This window comes from Toxorhynchites rutilus, chromosome 1 (assembly GCF_029784135.1).
Source record: "Toxorhynchites rutilus septentrionalis strain SRP chromosome 1, ASM2978413v1, whole genome shotgun sequence".
NCBI lineage: Eukaryota > Metazoa > Arthropoda > Insecta > Diptera > Culicidae > Toxorhynchites > Toxorhynchites rutilus.
The window spans coordinates 149672794-149691465 of NC_073744.1; the positions used below are offsets into that span (position 1 = coordinate 149672794).

The 18672-nt window shown below is 37.1% G+C and overlaps 2 protein-coding genes across 3 annotated transcripts; one reads left to right on the forward strand and one right to left on the reverse strand.

The window, feature by feature from the left end:
• The first annotated feature begins 1896 nt into the window (after positions 1–1896).
• LOC129762917 (B-cell CLL/lymphoma 7 protein family member A) lies at positions 1897–3367 on the forward strand. Its single transcript, XM_055761532.1, has 2 exons — positions 1897–2572; positions 2638–3367. Exons 1-2 carry the CDS (start codon positions 2158–2160, stop codon positions 2754–2756), a joined length of 534 nt encoding a protein of 177 aa, XP_055617507.1. The 5' UTR covers positions 1897–2157; the 3' UTR covers positions 2757–3367.
• On the reverse strand, positions 2657–18171 carry LOC129762916 (endoplasmic reticulum membrane-associated RNA degradation protein-like). 2 transcript variants are annotated; one of them, XM_055761531.1, is made up of 4 exons: positions 17995–18171; positions 8460–9924; positions 8197–8246; positions 3194–3304 (listed from the first exon to the last, which is right to left on the reverse strand). In XM_055761531.1, exons 1-3 carry the CDS (start codon positions 18149–18151, stop codon positions 8216–8218), a joined length of 1653 nt encoding a protein of 550 aa, XP_055617506.1. In that variant the 5' UTR covers positions 18152–18171; the 3' UTR covers positions 3194–3304; positions 8197–8215. The 2 variants fall into 2 exon arrangements, with proteins under 2 accessions (XP_055617505.1, XP_055617506.1); XM_055761530.1 differs by lacking the exon at positions 8197–8246 and having other exon boundaries at positions 2657–3304.
• Positions 18172–18672: the final 501 nt, after the last annotated feature.

Sequence of the window (18672 nt, forward strand, 5' to 3'; positions counted from 1 at the left end):
TAATTTTCATAATACACTTCTACTGGGTTGTCTACTGATGACAATTAAATCGAGATACTTATCAAGATAATCCTCGATACGCATTTTCGTAACCACTGCATGCAAAAAGTTTACTTCATGTGTTGTGGAGTGATGCCAGCGGCATTTAAAATTTAAAAAAAAATGCCAATTTTATATGTCAAATTATTTGAAAAAAAAGTTGCTGGATAAATTCTTTGTCTCACACTATATTGTGTGTCATATCACAACAACTATGCTGAAATGTCATTAATTATCGTAACATGTCTCATTTACAATTTCGTAGAGTGACTAATCAAAGACGTCATCGGTACAAAATACTATACATTTGTAAGGTTCCTGTTATAACTTATTTATTAAATGTTTTAGCAGTCCCTGAACATATTTTTTTATCAGACTGCATGTGAGTGGTTTTTTTAGTGAATTAGGCAAGTTTTTTTTTTAATATGTTTGTTTGATCATACATGATAGTCTTTTTCAAGCAACATGGAATATCAAATATAAAATATACTATACTTCTAACTTTCGAAATATTTTTCCAACAATCTTTACCTATACTTAAGGTGGCCGTACACTGTCCGGAGGTCAAAAAGTTGACATTTTTTTCACATATATAGTTTGGTTTAAAATTTGTACAAACGCTATTTTATTTGCCACTCTTCAATTAGTAGTGGTAAACAATGTCAAACATCGAACATGGAAAGAATTCGAGTGAAATGTTTGAGGTAATCTAATCGACTAGTTCGAAGAACAAACCGAAAAAATATTTAAGGCAACCAATAACTGAATATCTGCTTGTCGTGTTTTGTATCGAATACATGTGATCAGTACAAGTTGAGCAAATGTCGTCTATCGAAAAGAGTCAAGTATTTGGCTTCGGTCAAACAGTGTATGTTTGACTATTTGAAAATATGTTATAATGTATGTTATAAAAACTATTGTATTAATATGTATGTTATAAAAACTATTTGAATTTGTGAAAAGACCAATTCGATCAATAGAGTATTCAGAAAGCATACGTTTCAATTCAATGTCGATTAGTTTAAATTCAGCGTGTATCGTGGTTCACTTTCAAGCAGGGCGGAAGACGTCAAAATGAAACCAACAATTAGGGATGTCAGGTGATTTTTTTAAATAGATTTCTGCGACGTAAAAAAAATATCCACATGTCTACAACCATGATTGGCAAGTGTTTTGTTTTCAGAAAATCAACATATTAAATATGACCAGCGTAGAGAACTCAACACCAATAACTAAATTAAATACTACGCTTCATATATGTACATTAAAAAATGTCTTCAAAACATATTCCCAATTGACGAATTTACGTTAGATTTACACCCAGATGGCACAGCGAGTAAAATGATGATGTTTTGTTTTTTATATGAAATTCGTTTGAAATTGTTAGAAAATCCGAATCCGATTCTTTCTTCAAATTTTCCGGATTTGAGTATTTTTTCCACGCTGAAAAGCTTAGAAAATCATCATTTTACAATGTGGTATGTATATTATGAAGAATGGCTTGCTATAAATGTTGCAACTTTATTTTTTTCAACTAGGTAAATGATGAGTAGCATTTGTCGCACTAAAAATACTGCAAATCCTTCTTGTGTCGGCCTCTACATAATCAATGATATCAACCAATTCAATATGATATCGATTCCATCTCCATTATCCACAGTATTAATAAACTATATGCATAATCAAACTTAAAATTCTTGATCTATGACTTTGATCAAATCGCGTGTTGAAACCATCGTAAATATGTTTGATTGTTTTCGAAATGAAGCATGTCTTCAAATCTGGCGTCCCTGCGCCCAAGCAGCATGGGGGACGTCCGAATGAAACCAACAACCGAAACACCTTTCGAACATGATGACAGACGCTCTCGGAGTCCATTTTTGCTCGGTACATCATTCGGTACGGGTAGTGAATATCAATAGCAAATCAAAATAAATACACCGATTTAAAAACAGTGTTCACCGTTGTGACCACCTCGAGCACCACTCGATTGGACTGAATGGATGCAGAAGAAAAAGGTGTTTAGTCAAAGTTGAGTTTCGAACGGCCACCATTTTTTGCACCATTGGACAAACCTATCGCAGGCGAGATTTTTCAAAACTTTTTCAGCTATTTGTTATGGTTGGAGTGTCCACGAAAGATAAACCATTCCCGAACATGTCTCGCAGTGTACGCGCCGAAACGCGGGCCAGCAAAAAGGATGACGTCAAGAAGTTTATGCTGTCGATGGACCGTGTCCGACGCTGGGAGAAGAAATGGGTCACAATCGGGGAAACGTCAATGAAAATCTACAAATGGGTGCCGATTTCCTGCAAGGAAAATAAAAAGAGCAGCGGGCTGATGAAGGCTGCAACCAACGGTAGCAGCAGTGGGGTTGGAAGTGTCGGGAATGCCAATGCAATCAGCAATGCATCCACTGTTAACAGTAACAGCAACAGCAATAGCAGCGAGAACAAGGAAAACAGCAGGAAGCCCGGTACGGATTCGAACTCGAACTCTAACTTCGCACTGACTACCGAAGATTCCAACACCTGTGAGTACCTCTGCTGACTGAGGGATCTCGATTCAAGTTATTGAAGTTAATATATTTTGTTTTAGGTTTCTCACTCGTCAGTGATTCCCAGGGTGCGACAGAGTTCGTATCCAATATGCCATTCTCAGAGGATTCCAACTCACAAGGTTCAGATAGCGCGCCCAAGCGATTGAAAACCGACTAGAGAGCGAGCGTTGTTCCGAAGCCAGATAGAAGTGCATCGGTGTGGATTCGCATGTAAGTTTCATCTTCGAAAACGTTCATTGATCATATAAATATAACTAACGAATAAGTGTAGATTGATTTGTACAAATATTTCGTTCAAAGCCTCAACAAGTTAGGTTTAAGTATTTAAACTAGGATAGAACAGTGGGTGCAGATGGACTTCATACAGCTTCTTGATATCGTATGTAGGTTGGCTCATTTCATTTCGGATAAATGCTCACAATGAGAAAGCTTGTGACAAGTGTGGTGTAACTTTTTTTTTCAATATTCGAGACCAATTCATTATTGAGAGAAACTAATCCAGGTTCCATTGGCAGTAAATTCGCATGCAGGCACACACACATACACTCACAAACCATATTTCAGCATAAAATTAGCGTAAGATTTTCTCTAGTTTTGCCGTACAAGTCGCGTTTCGTTGTTTCATAAAGAGGTAACCAGGCGTTGCTCCTCGTGCTTAGATTGTTAGCAGCATTTTCCGCGTATTTTAGTATATACTTCAGAAATCTGCGACAGATAAAAACAAACAGAAAAGATATTTCAGAAATTAAACAATGTGTTGAAAGAGTACTGGAAACGAACAAAGTTTGATTCGGAAAATATGAGAAATTTCCCGAGGACACAGATTGCGCACAACACTTGATGTGTGAGATGGAAATTCGTATATGGGAAAATTTAGTTTCCATGAGTGTGGTGTACAGTGAAGGCGGGTTATTTGACATAGAAAACTCAACTAAGGGGCTGTCCACATACCACGTGGACAATTTTAGGGAGGGTAGGGGGTATGAAAATGTCCACGCTTGTCCACGGAAAGGAGGCAGGGGGTATAAACTATTTCCACGTGGACATGAATATTTTTTCAAATATAATCACCGATACATTCTAAATTAAATTAAAACTGTTCCATATTCAAGAATTTTAAAACTTCCCGCCCAACCTGAGTTTTCCGTATTTATCAATAAACGAATTGAGTTGCCTGAGAGTGCTTCATATATTTTTACTAATATCATTGATCTTCTGCACTGAAATCCATATTCTGAAAATAACTCACGTAAACCGTGAGCGACCGAGCTATTTTGTATGATCCTATAACTTTTATAATTGCGGGCGATACATAGACGTTCATAGTTCAAACTTATAAAAAATAAGCGATTTCATAATGGTTAAGTTTCCATAATATGTGTAATTATGTTTTTTTTTTATCAAATACAAATTTCTATAGAGCTTGTTCTCTCTCGAGAACAATTAGTCTTAGGATAATAATGTCTGTATAGTTTTTCATGCAGAATTTCGTGTAAAATCATTTTTTTCGTATTACTTTTATCGAAAAGTTAGAATTTTTCAAAGTATTGGAATTTAAAAAAAAAAGGACCAAATGCGAACGCTTCGATGGGGCTCGCATCGACTAATTTTACTACAACGAAGTCGATTTTTACGCGGGGGATACGTGCCGCGTAAACAAAAACCGCTTAAAAGGAAACCGCGTAAATTCCAAAATCCGCGTAAAAAAACCGCGTAAATTCCAAAATCTGCGTAAAAAAAACCGGGTAAATTTCAAAATCAGAATAAAAATCTAACAAACAGTGAATTATTAATTAAAAATGCAACCCATGTTCTAACAATCGATTAACTTGTTTTTTTTTTTGTATGCTATTGTCATGATATCTGTATCTTCTTTAATTTCTCAGCTACTAATCAGTGATACAATACCAAGTTATTTCGTGAAAAGTCACACCAATAAGCACATTGAATTTGTTGGCGGTTGATACGTGCTGCGTAAAAAGAACCGCGTAAATTTCTAAATCCGCGTAAAAATAAACCGCGTAAAATAAAACCGCATAAAAAGCGACTTCAGTGTACTCTGCTCAGCGTCTTAGCGCTTTGTGTTATGTTGTATTATTGTACGTTTTGGCACATCCATTTCACGTCGAGCGAGACTCGAAGTTGTACGAGAAAGGGTCAATATTTGCGTGAAATAAGACTACCTTTAGAATTGCAACAAATTTTACAACAAAACGGTGCATATTAAGCAAAACGTACGCTGTTGATAACCAGATTTAAACATATTAAACAGACCCTGCTCATCCTAGCTACACCCATGTTTCGTTTGATTATCAGATTAGGTATGTTTAAATATTAATTCAAAGTATTCATTTGAATTTGAAAATTTCTACGTATATAAATCTGCGGATAATCGAAACTAATTGTATGGAACAATCCCTATTCCAGCCCCCTCCTCTACCTAAATACGGTCAATTTTGTTCAAGTGATCAAATTTGTGAAGCATATTAACAAATTATTCAAAATTTCTGATCTAAAAATAAAAAAAAAATCAAAAATAAAATACTTCAGATAATCGAGTCTAAAATTCCGGATAATCGAATTCCGAATAATCGAGTCTCCGGATAATCGAGTCCGACCTGTAGTATTATTTCTGAACATTCCCACTGATTTATTGTGCTGCTTTGTCATTTCATGTAAAAGATCAATTCTTTTTTTTATGAGCGCAAATGTACGGGGCAGAATGGGCATTCCTGCTTGGGGCAGTATGACTAGGTATTTTTCAACATAATCTGTAAATACAGCTGTCAAACTTTGTAAACATAGCTGAAAATAGCTAAATGTGATATCTTATATACAAAATTCTCGTGTCACGATGTTCGTTATCAAACTCCTCCGAAACGGCTAAACCGATTTTAATGAAATTATGCACAAAACGTTTGTTAGCCATAAGAATAGGTCGTAAACTATATTAGATACCGCTATGATACCGATTACTGTATATTTACCGTATATATACCAATTAGGGCGACACTATGCGAAAAAATCATTTTTTCTGCATAAATTGAAATTTTTTTTTTTTGTATTTATTTCAATTTGGTTTCAGAAAAAAACAAATTTTCATCCTTTTAACCCCGTCCCATTTTCTTTATTTTTTATTTCGCGATTTTAAACGAAATGCGATAAACACAATATCCAAATAAAAACATTGAGCTTCGTGTTCTATTTCTGTAAAATAGAAACGGAATTTTGGGTGGAATAAACACACTTTTAAACGAAAAATATTGATGGAAATTTGCTATACTCTTTCAAATATGTTTTGTATGTAACAAAGTGACACATTTTCTTCAAGTGGGTAGTGTACAAAAATTCTGTCTGATAATGTTTTTCATATTATGGATAAAGTTTTAGCGGAAATGTAGTTAAAAAATATAAAAAAAAGTTGAGTTAGGGTCAGGACTATGTCATCTGAGTATCCAACTAACATGAAAAAATAATCTGTATTCAAATGTTACCAATGTAAAATTGTTTTCGGTTTGCTAATCGGATAGAGAGTAGATTGCTTCACAACTTCTGTTTTTGATTAAGGCAAGGTTGCCGCATTTCCATGGATCGATTAAATTTGAGTCGAACAGATTTCAGAATACAAAAGCCGATTTCGTTCTAATCGTGGAATCCGATCGGCTTTCAGACCAATCGGATTCCGGAATATGGGAATATAGTGTTTGATATTGTTCCCCCCAAACATGGTTCATGGCCTATGCGGTGATCTGAAGCTTTTACCGCCTTGCGTTGCAGATGGAAAACACGATCACAAGGATAGGTGAATATCCAATGTAAAAACGAAGAAACGGACAACCATTGACAAATATCAGTAACGCAGACTTTGACGGACTGAAAATCGTTGGGTATTACCACATTCGCCTAAGCTGAGCAAAACGTTCAATGTTTATATTAGTGTTGAGTTTCGCTGTTCAGCGAAAAGCAGTATAAAAGTCCGTGAATAAGGAAAGCAATATGGCTTTGAAACACAGAATATCGATTTGATTACATCTAGATTGAATCACAACGACAAAATAATGCGCCAACAAATTAGCCAGTATATCTACACCAATGAAGTTGTCATATCTTTGGTTTCACAATTCATGAACGGGACCCAACAGTCATGATTTTGGCTATCCATTCAGAAAACCTATTTTTCACTAACGAAACCGTAATTAAAAAAAATGAATATTGATTTTATTTATTTCATTTTAAACTTTTAGATAAAAATATATTACTTTCTTTCACTTCACATTTTATATATTAACATTTTACTCTTTTACATATTTAACATCAAACACATCAGTTACGTCGTAGATGAAATACATTGAAATAAGATGGTTTGAATGATTTGATTTTTTTTTTTATTGTTGGCGGTCATCGTCCAAAGCGCTCAATTCCTCTATATGGCATAGCTCTTATCGCCACATATTCGTTTGATCTTCATCAACGAATGGATCAAAAACGTAAAACCATTCAAACATACGTACAATATATTAAGGTGGCCGTACACTGTTTGCCCGGAGGTCAAATATTTGATATTTTTTGACAGATAAGGTTTGATTTGATATTTGTACAAACACTATTTTGTTTGCCACTCTTCAATTTTCAACAGTGGTAAACAATTTCAAACACCGAACATGGAAAAAATCCGCTGAAATATTCAAGGTAACCTAACCATGTACCGACAGGTTCGAAGAACAATCTGAAAAAATATTTTAGACATCCAATAGTTGAATATTTGCTTGTCGTGTTTTGTGTAGAATATATTTGATCAGTACACGTTGACCAAATTTTATCTGTCAAAAAGAGTCAAATATTTGGCTTCGGTCAAACAGTGTATGCGCACCCTTAGTTATTGTTTATTCAATTACCAAAATATTCACTAGAAACAATTTATTTGGCAGAACAACGTTTGTCGTGTCAGCTAGTCATATCATATATTTGATGTTAGGTTCGGTCACAGCTCTGTTCCTTGCCTGGACATCTTAATAAGTCCCCTCGTAACGGTCGCACTGAAGCTCGTTACGAAAAAGATTTGTTGACGCGCGCGATCAAAAAAAATAGTCTGGGTGATCCCAAAAGTCGATAATTTGTATATCGACATGGAAGTTGCATCGTTTCGTGTTTTGATGTAATCGTCTCCATTTAGGTTTACCTGCGACTTTGATATGGTAGTGAGAATGTGTCACCCACGAGAAAAAAGGGAGATTCTAAGTCTCCGTGAACAAAAAAAAAGAAGAAGGAAAAAGAGATTCTACAAGTGGGAAAAGGATAGGGAATTTTCGAGAGAGTGTGAAGTCCAAAAATTAAAGAAGATCGAAAAAAAGGTCACTTTAGTGGGGAGAACCGTGACTCGCGGAAAGAAAAAAAAGGAAAATAAAACACGACACGAAATTGTCAGCTCGATTCGATAGTCGGGGACCGGTGATGATTCTGAGCGTATTACGGATGTGAGAATTAATTACGAGACCCTCTGACGTCCCGGAACTAAAAAGGAAGCCACAAAAACAGGTGGCACTCAGTCTTCACCAAAGTGCCGTGAATAGTTTTATTGTCGAAATGTTGAGGTATACCTTGAATTCCTATTTTGTGTTATCCATTAGTCCGGTTGGGACACTCCAATCTGTAAAAAAGGAGCATGGAAGATAGTGTGATTGAGTGTGAATGGCTTGCCCTGAAAAGCTCTAGCAGGACCACTCAAATCGTAGCAGCTTTCATTGACGACAGTGACGTTGAAGCTGCTGTTCAGTTACACAGTACAGGATCGTTCGTTATAAGTTAAAAGTACAAAGGCAGAAGTAGGACTAGCGCTATTCAAAACTCATTCATTACTTACCTTATGATTCGCTTCACGTTCTGTAGCTCTCCGTTGCATTCCATAAGACAATGAAATATCCATTTCACCAGCAGCAATGAAAACTGCAAACCTCGCCGAATGGTGGGAAACATCCGCAGCATATTCACCAATGTGTTTCTTCCTCTAGACCGCAACTCTCTTCCTTCCAGGGCCTTCAATCGACTACTTAGTGACTCGTATAACGATTCTGACGCAAGCTTCAGAACAGTACTTATCCGCTGCAGAAGTCCCACGATTTCATCCTCCTTCGGGTGACGGTAAAATATTGGAACCTTTCCATTGATACCTGCTCGGGGTATGAAAAGAAGCGCACTTTCGTCGTCCACCTCGTTCGACGAAGCCAATTCAGATGGCAACAGAATTACTTCACATCGCTCCATCGCAAGTTCACATTCCACGAGACTTTTTCTAAGAATCGCATTCGGGTGAAAAATACTGCTGTACACAAAATCTGATCCATTGTCACCCATGAACAAGTAACATACCAGGAGCACTCTGTTGGCAACCGTGTCGTCTATGCAAGTCATTGGCAGTTCTCCGTGACTCAATTTGTCACGTATTCGGGGACCAGCAAGGGCCGACAAAATATCATACATAAGTTCCAACAAAGCTGGCGAGAAATGTCCATGTATTTTATTGCGAACTCCGCTGGAGTCCGTCTCTGCGAAGATCGTATCCATTATTATATAATATTCATCAATTCTTGCTTTGGGATCTATTTGGTACAATCTGCCGTATAGTCTCCTAAGATACATTTCCAATTGTGGTAGGGCCATGCTAACGCAGTGATAAAAGTATCCATTTTCATACAGCCCAAGCGTTCGTTGCCATTTGATTCGTTGAGCGTTGGATATCATATCGCTGGACCTCGTTAGGTACCTTGTTAGACGTTCAGTTTCGAAATACTCTAGATTCATCTCACGAACAAGTTTGGCGATTTCCTGAGAGCATGTCCGAAATTCAACCCTATAGCTTCGGGTTTCTAGGATATCGCCGACTGCAGTCAACAGCAGCAACAGGAAATGGTTATACAGCCCACTTACTTCCTCTTCGGAGGGAAAACCGTGCCACACCAAGTTTCGCAAATTTATTCCATTTGGGGTGCCCAAAAGGAGTCTCAATAAGTACACGGGAATTTCTCCTAGCACTCTAACTAAAGCATCGGTCCGTAGCAGATCTCGAAGCAGATGAGGTGGGACTGTGCCGGTTTCCGTCTGGTAAACATTTCCTAGCGAGTATTCCACGATTGAGGTGAGAATCAGTGCAGTGCCAAGGTTTCCTATCGTCGAATCCGCACCTGTCAACGATTGAATCAATTCGAAGCGATTTGTCCATTGGAGCAGCTGCTTCGAGTACGTTACCTTCGAGCTGCTCGCTAGCAGCGTGTGGAATTTGTTCGTAATGGATTTGCAGTATTCGTAAGGCAGCGGTTGATCGTGTTGCACTGAAAAGAGAAAAGTAAATAGTTATATGGAATTATCGTGATAAATAGAGCATTTCTTTTTGAAAATCCAAAGTTGACAGACTGTTCAATTTTAACATCGTGCATTTAGAGCAGTGGTGGCCAGGTATAGACATGGTGCGGGCCACATTAAAATTTTCATTATAGTCGCGGGCCGCAATGATTTTTTTCTCACTACTTTTCATAATGAAATGTAAAGAATGCGTATTTAACTGGTACTTTTCTGACTCTCTTTTTATTTCTAATTAGAAAGCATTCAGTTTGATACTTGTAAAATTCATAACTCGAGAACAAAATGAGATAAAAACCTAAAACTTTTATTGAAGGTATAAAAGTATCCAGAATTAACATTTTTGGTAAAATTATTCGACCATCTCTTCTCCGCGCAGAGTCCAAAACGCTAAGGTCAATCGTAAATGGCCAATCATTTGCGGAGATGAAGTCTGGTAGGTTTGTTGCTAGTCTCGTTTTTTATCCGTTCTAGGAGTTATTTGCATCGTTCCAAACATATTCGCTTCAATCTGGGTGTCAAAAAATGACTCACATCGATGTACGCACCAATCAATTTATCCAATTCATTTCGACTGATGAACGTTTTTGTTTCCGAAGAGGATTGCACTGAACGCGTTCATGAACAACATAGATAACATTGCGCAGCCTTTGGGCCTATCGCCCACATTAGCTGTTTCTTTGTACTGTTGTAGTGTACGGAACACCAATCGTTCATTGATAAAACAGGTTTCAGCAGCTCGTAGATCTGACGTTTACCCGCATTTAAATAACGTGACAATTGCCACACGCTTCTCGTACAGACCTAACTTTATCGTTGCAGCGGCATGTACATTATCGAAACTGAATGGGGTAGAGAAAATTGTAGAATTCTATCATATGCTTTGAAGTACCAAAATCCCAAAATGAAAATGAAGTACCAAAATCTGAGAGAAAAATCAGCATTAATCAACTGAAGTGCATCAACGTTTTTCTTAGTTGTCGGCACTTTCAATTTTTAATGTCAGAAAATGAGTAAAATGAAAATATCCCATTTGTTGTTTGAACTTGAGTTTGTTTTCAAGTGAAAAAAAGAATAAAAAAAGAAGAAAAGAAGCTTGGAACTCACAATGATCCAATTGATTGATGATTTGGACGATATCCTTCAAGAAATCCTCGAATCCTACATCCATAGGAAAAAGGCAAGCCAATTCCTCGGTAACTTCGAAATCCTCTCATCTATTACCACCGAAGAAAATCGGCAGCTCGTTCTTTCAAACTTTCAAATAAACAATTTTCGCTCCTGACTCAGCCAATTTTCCAGCACAGGATGTGGCAACAAACTTGTCCATTTTGACGCATGTTTCGACTCATATTTTCGTTTCAGATTGAGCCGGGTATACACGTTGTCAGTTACCCATTTGCGAGCAAACACCAAACGATCCGAAGAATTACGAACATACCCATACCACGAAATTCGACATTTGATTTGCATGTATGCGGCTACTCGCAACCGAGCCACTTCAAAATGTTTAGGCTACTCACCCGTTTGGTAATTCTTTGGAACATCTGACGTTTACTCGCAACCGAGTAACCGACAACGTAAGAACCCGGTTTTACTGCCGTTACTTACACGAATTTATGCGAGTGTGAGCAGAACAGAACCAAAAACGTGAAAAAGTCTTTTGAGTACTAAACGAGAACAATTGTCAGAAGGTTAAATTAGCACGGAAAAACGAAAACAAAACAGAGAATGATCAGTTTGGATACACACGATTAACAAGAATTATTCACAGAGTTATTTTTATTCAATTGTATGGAAGAATTTTCAACTATATTCTTAATTTCGCTCCTATGGTTTTTTTTTTCAAATCAGGCTGCGGACCGCATGAACATCGCCGGAGGGCCGCAGGTTGGCCACCACTGATATAGAGAATACTATGTCAGTAGATGCTACTACAGCATCAACATTAATGTTTCCCAGACTGCAACAGACCAGTGTGAATCGGCTCTATTGTCGGTAGCTTTTGATGATGTTCCCTTAATGATATTATCACAATGAAAATGGTCATCCCGAATTTTCAAACGGGACTTTACTAGAAATGTTGATTCTCACTAAAAACTACCCTATGCAAAATATCAGCTTCGGACTTCATATACTAGTGTCTAGGGATTGCATTATCGTGCCAACATTTCAACCGGTTATTCGGTAATGAAAATTTCATTGTCGGTAAAACCGATAAATTACCGGTAAAAAAATACTTTAAAATTTTCTTGTAGAAACGGCTTTTATTTATAATGATTAGTTTACAGAAAACATTTTGCAAGTTTTTACTAGTTAAAGTAATATTTAAGGACGAAGAGAATGTTAATTTTGTCGTAAATCGGTTCTCATTAACAAAGTTTCTAGAAGAGAAAAACGCCCGTTCAAAGTCCAATAATGTTGGGTAGAAGAGTATCGAATACCATTGTCATGTATTTGTCTCTGATACGCTCTGTACAAAAACTCTTGTGCGAGAGTTTTCGTCAATCCGTTTATAGACGGTAAGTTTGGGCTGGATGTTGATACCTTTGACTGTTGTAGTCGTCAAATTTGATGTTCCTTGATGCTCAACTGTTCTGCAGGTTTCCCATCCTCCAGTGGATTTTTTTCCTCCTGTTGTCCAGCAATTGAATCAATGTCATCATCGTCAAAGTTGATTTAGTCAGGAACAATTTCAATGCAGTGCATAAAAAACGCCAAAGTCTCCATAATTATGTCACGACCAGGGCTCTGCATAGTCATAGTCAACTGAGGATAGTCAGCTGACTGTCTGACTGACTATATCCGTATTCAGTTAGTAATGACTTTTGGCTTCTTCACGCAGTTTCTCCGCCAAAACGACTATACAGTCAATCAGGCGTTTAGTCGCTATCTCCCTCTACCGACGCGACTTACTCACACGTATAAAATAGAGTGCAGTGTGTGTGCGCTATTTTGCACGCTTTTTACTAATACTAACGCGAGGACCTTTATACATACTAGCATAAATGCAAATTATGCATACTTGATAAATGTCTAAGTTCGTTGGTTTGAATTAACGATGGGTAGACAATAAACCGTCCATTGATGGGGTATTTTCTTTTTTGCATCAGAAATCATGTTTTCGTTCCTCTCTATATGGACGTAAAATAAGATTGCATACGCGAGTATAAAATTAGTGTGAGAGGGAAATGGAAGTGTGGATTGAAGTCAATTGAATGAAGAGGCAGATTTGTATTCATTAGTCGCGTCAGTTAAAATAACCACTGACTAGAGTAGTTCACCAGTCATCCTCGCTAGTCAACGCTAGTCAATTCATTTTCTAGTCAAGTCACTTTTTGTTGGCGGCGACTGCCGAAGCAATTCTAGTCGAAGCGAAGCTACAGAGAATAGAGTCAGTCTTCATTTTTCACCTTCGACGATTTAGGGCCCTGGTCATGACCACGAGCAGAATGATTATTCATATACGGGAACAAATCTACATGTACAAAACGTCCTTCTGCAATCCTTCCAATCATGGCTTCAAGCAGTTGCTTCGAAATTTTCGATGATTACTCCGATAGCTGTTCTAGCATAAATTGCAATCTGACGTCAGCTTCAAAAAGGGTGCATTGCTTCCGCAACCAGAACTGGTTCGAGGGCATCAACCAATTCCTTTATCGCTGAAGCTTATCTTGTGTTTCGTTTCAGGTCTAGCAGCGATTTTCGAACTGAAGTTTAGAGGTCGTAGAATCGACGCAACACTGCCAGTTGTGTTTTTTCGATCTTATTTGATTCTCGAGCAATGTTCTTAAGCGGCATAAAGGCAAATATTACTTATGGCGTGAAAATAAAAATTACCGAAAATACAGATTATTGATAGTAAAATTACCTCATCTCAATTTTTCATTCGAAACTTGTTGCGAAATGTTGATTTGCACAATAATATACCTTATGCAAAATACTAGCTTATTCGAACTTCATTTATTAGTGTCGCAGACGTTAAAATTTGAGTTTTTTCAAATCCGAAAAATAACCGGAAATCGGAGTTTTCAAATATTTTTTTATGCCAAATGTCTTAAAATTGACATGACATGACACGTCGAGATTTACACTTATCTTAATGATTTTTTATTTGTGAAAAACTTTCATTTTCATACGGAAAAACGACCAAGCGCAAAAATATTTTTTTTACAAACGAATAAATTTTGACGAGTTATGCAATTTTAAGACATTTGGCATCAAACATATTTTTTGAAAACCCCGATTTTCGGTGATTTTTCGGTTTTCAAAAAACTGAAGTTTTAACGTCCGCGACACTAATAAAGGAAGTCCGAATGAGCTAATATTTTGCATAAGGTATATTATCGTGTAAATCAACATTTCGCAGCAAGTTCCAAATAAAAAATCGAGATAACTATTTTTATTGGCACCCAAAACCATACGTTTCGTATCGTATTCCGAAAAAAAATTGTCGATTTGTCGATTTTTGTCATTTTTTTTCGAAACCCCCAATTTCCTCTACTGAAGTAGAACTGCATCCAACTTTAGTGATTTCTCACCAGTGAGAAATTCACCAGCGTTTACATATGCCCGAATTTATTCTATGCATCCTATACCTTGGAGAAGTGTATCATATTTACTCTCACCGTTTACATCTATTTTCGGGTGAATAAATCCATATATAGCCATAGATCTCCCTAATGTAAACCCGCCATTAGAGTTGGCAGCAACATCTCAAATAGCATTGAAACGTAGTGGATGTGAAAACATTGGTTATTTGAGAAATTGTCGTAAAAGAACTACACAAAAAAAATAACTCGAAAACTATATCTACAAAGCTGTGGTCAAAGGTAAAATGTAGGGAATTGTTTAAATTTTCATAAAAAATCCCAATTTTTAAAAATAAATTATTTTAAAATTTAAATTCATTTTTCTCAAAAATGTATATTACAATTTCTCTTACAATTTCCAACAAATCACCCATACATCGGAAGATGAATACTTTTACAGGGAACAGTTTTTTCAACAACAACTTTTTCATGTTTTCTTTAAACAATTACTATTAATGTTTAACTCGTAACATTTTTATGTATAAATTTGTAATAATTGTAAAGAAAAATACTATTTAGAAATATGCCCAGAACATGTCAAACGCGAGAATTCACACACAAAAATGTTACGAGTAAAACATTACTTTTCAGGAGTCTCCATACAAAAATGCCATGTATTCCAGAAACTATAAATAATAGAAAGACAAAAAGTTCATATTTTAATAAGATCTAAATCTTTGTCAAATACACTACATATATCACTATCTTGACTTTAAACAAAATTAGGATTAGTTGTAATTTTTTCAAAGAAAACATGACAAAATTATCGTTAGTAAATATTTTTCCCTGTAAAAGTGCCCAACTTTCGATGTATGGGTGACTTGTTGAAAATTGTAAGGGCTGTTCACATATTTTTTTAGAATTTTAAAAAAATACGTTTTTGAGAAAAATAAATGTTGTCTGCAAAAACAATGTTCGCAGGAATTTTTCCCACCACCTGTAAAAAAAGTGTTTTTCATTGAAACAGAATATTAATCTGATTCGGAAAAGTTAATTTCCATTCATAATTTTAATTTTAAAACGTTTTCATTCCGCCTGAAAATAAAAGTCACCGCAATTAAGTTTGTGATTGGAAATGCACAGCGTGGTCATCAGCTCATTCCTTATCACATATTTCATTATCAAGCACATCACAGATGTCATGTTGTTGTCTGGTCATACCACTGGTATAGCAGGCAGAACAGTTCCAATTTTGAAAATCACTCGTGGGAGAAAAATCTTCATTGTTAGAAAACAAACTGGCTAGGAATAGTTACAGAAGAATCATTTCGCGAAGCGATTGAGAAGCCCAATGAAGTGCGTCACTTTGAATTTTTATTTTCTTTTGACGAAAATAATGAATGTTGTATTTTACTACACTTCTTTTTCCTTTTTTTTACGGAAATATTCGAAGAAAAAAAAGCACTGACCAAAAACCACTCCCAAAAATACATCACAAATAACAGAAGAAGTCTAGAGAAAGGCGTTTCTTCTTTCTATGTTTTATATCGTTCACTCAAAAAAGATTCTACTTGTTTCATCTACACTTTAAAAATTGTTGCAGCCATTTGGCTCTAAAGAAAAGTAGCGTCGAGAACGCTAGAAAGCGCGCCCTTTTAGCCGGTATTCGGGTAACGCCGGTGAAGAGTGGCTGGTGGAAGACTCTTGTTACCGCAGCAGCAGCACGAAATGAAGGTTGGTGATGCTCCTATTCAACTGATCCCGAAATTTGGAATAGATAAGCCTTCATAAAGGCTGTTCAATAATATAAAACGGTAAACTGTTTTGTATACTTCTTTCTTCGACCATCAAAACGCAGTCACATATGACGAGGTGTGATGAATGGATCTTGTTATCACAGGCAGCTTTGCCAGCCAACTCAAACACTTCGGCCACCGAAACTCTATAACCGCGGCTAGGTAAAACGGTGACCGGAATAAATCGCCACAGTAAACAACTGCAACAGAAACAACCGCTTAGAAAAAGTGTAGTAGGCTAGAAATATTTGGCGCGGGAAAAACATCATGTGCCTCACATTTCTATTATAAATTTATTCTCTTGTTCTCGTTTTTCGAAATTTATTCTGAGGACAATGTAATGGGGACGAAGTCCCCATTTGGCGAGGATAAGGAATCGAGGCGGCCCATGCCGCCAAGATGACGCAATCCGAGTCCACCGCCGACCCGCCGTCGGAAGCGGCGGTGTCTCGCACGCAAACCTGGGATCCACTGATTGCCCGGTTAGTTTGAAACATAGGATACGATCCTTTAGCAATGTCCGACCGAGCTCTAGCGAGCGTCGGACGGTATACGTCTGCCCGGGGCGTTACGTTTGCCTGGGGCGATACGTTTGCCCGGTTAATTCTTGTTTTGAAATACAATACCGCGCCACAATATTTATAGCCTACTACACATTTTATAAGCGGTGGTTTCTGTTGCAGTCGTTTTCTGTGGCGATTTATTCCGGGAACCAGGTAAAACAACGCGCTCATCAAAATTAGCAATTAGCCTTGCGGAGCAATTGGCGAATACATCCTACGGGAAACTGCAGGTCGGCACGATTTGAGCGAGTCTTTGCTTTTCCCTTAATTTTTCCTCCTTTTCCACCTCCAAATATTCCTGCTTGTGTTGCCTGGTTGTTGTGATTCGATCCAACCACACTGATGTACTATCTTAACGAAAATAATTGCTTTCGGAGCGGAGTGGGAATTTTAAGCTGGCTGACTGACTGGTGAAATGTGTGAGGTGTGGCTAATGACATAATTTTTCCCTTCTTTTTTTTCTCATTTGCTTCGGAAGAACGATACGCGCGGTGGCTTGCTACGATTGTTTTCGCAAATTGTATTTCGCTGTTGCTCAAGTTGTCCCTCTTAGACGGAACCATTTGAGGAGCACAAGTTGAACCAATCAAAACGAGGCACATAGCGCGTTTGGATAATGCTTGACATTTCACAATTATTCAATCGTTTATCTCTAGAATATTAAATGTTATTCATTGTGCTGGATGCTTAGGAATATTTCCTATCGATTGATGCAAACATCTTTGTGATCTATTAAAAAATGCTTAAGTTATCTTCCGAAATCTTTCATTTTTTCCTACTTGTTCAGTGCCTAGATTTTTATTTTACCCCCTATATCTTCCGGTTAGACGTAGTCCTACATCTAAATGCAACAGTCTTCATAGAAACATAGAAAGAAAAACACCTTAAATAAAATGATTCTATCTTTACATCTGGCAACCCTGGCTGCTGGAGGCGATCTGGCGTAGTGGTAACATCCATACCTCTCACGCAGAGATCACGAGTTCAATTCTCACTCCCGACATTCTTCCAAAAATGGAAGTAAAAGTGACGAACCAGCCGAAATGTGCTGAAAGTCACTATAATAGAGAAAAAAAAAAAAAAAAACCCTGGCTGCTGCTGACAACATAATCACAACAATCTATTCAAATCCATTTCTGTGTTGTACTCACCTATATCCGAACCGAAGAAATTTTCCACGTTTTGCCAATCGAGAGTGCCATCTTTCGCGATGAAAACATTCACTGATTTATCATCCTCGCCATCAATCACTAGCAAATATTTGACTTCCTCGCTTAGCATGCTTTCAGCCGGATCTCTCAAATACATGTTGTGTACAATACGATACAAAAACAGAGCAACTTCTGACGGCCTTTAGTGTCCCATATAATGTAATAGTCACCCTTAACCCTTGAACGGGTACCGGCATCTATATTGTTACCAACGATTTTATTTTTTTCTCTGCTTTAACAATAAATTATCACAACTCCCAATTTAGAGCAGCAGGAGCAAATTTCCCGTAGAGTTATTGAAAAACAGTTTTGTTGAAGTTTTCAATACATATGAATTGTTTAGGACCTGTTAAGTCTGATCATGAATTTTATTCGTTGTTTTTTTTTAAATCAACATCAACATTTCAAATACAAAAATTACATTTTTACCATCAAGTGTTTTCCGCTACACGGGCAGGTGGCAACTATATTGCCATCAATATTTCACGCTAGCCGGGCATGTGGCATCTATATTGCCACCAACATCTAACACTAGCCCTTTTACGGGCCAACATTTTACGCTAGCCGAGAAGGTGGCAACTACATTTTTCCAATGCTTTTGATCGTTTTGCGTATTAA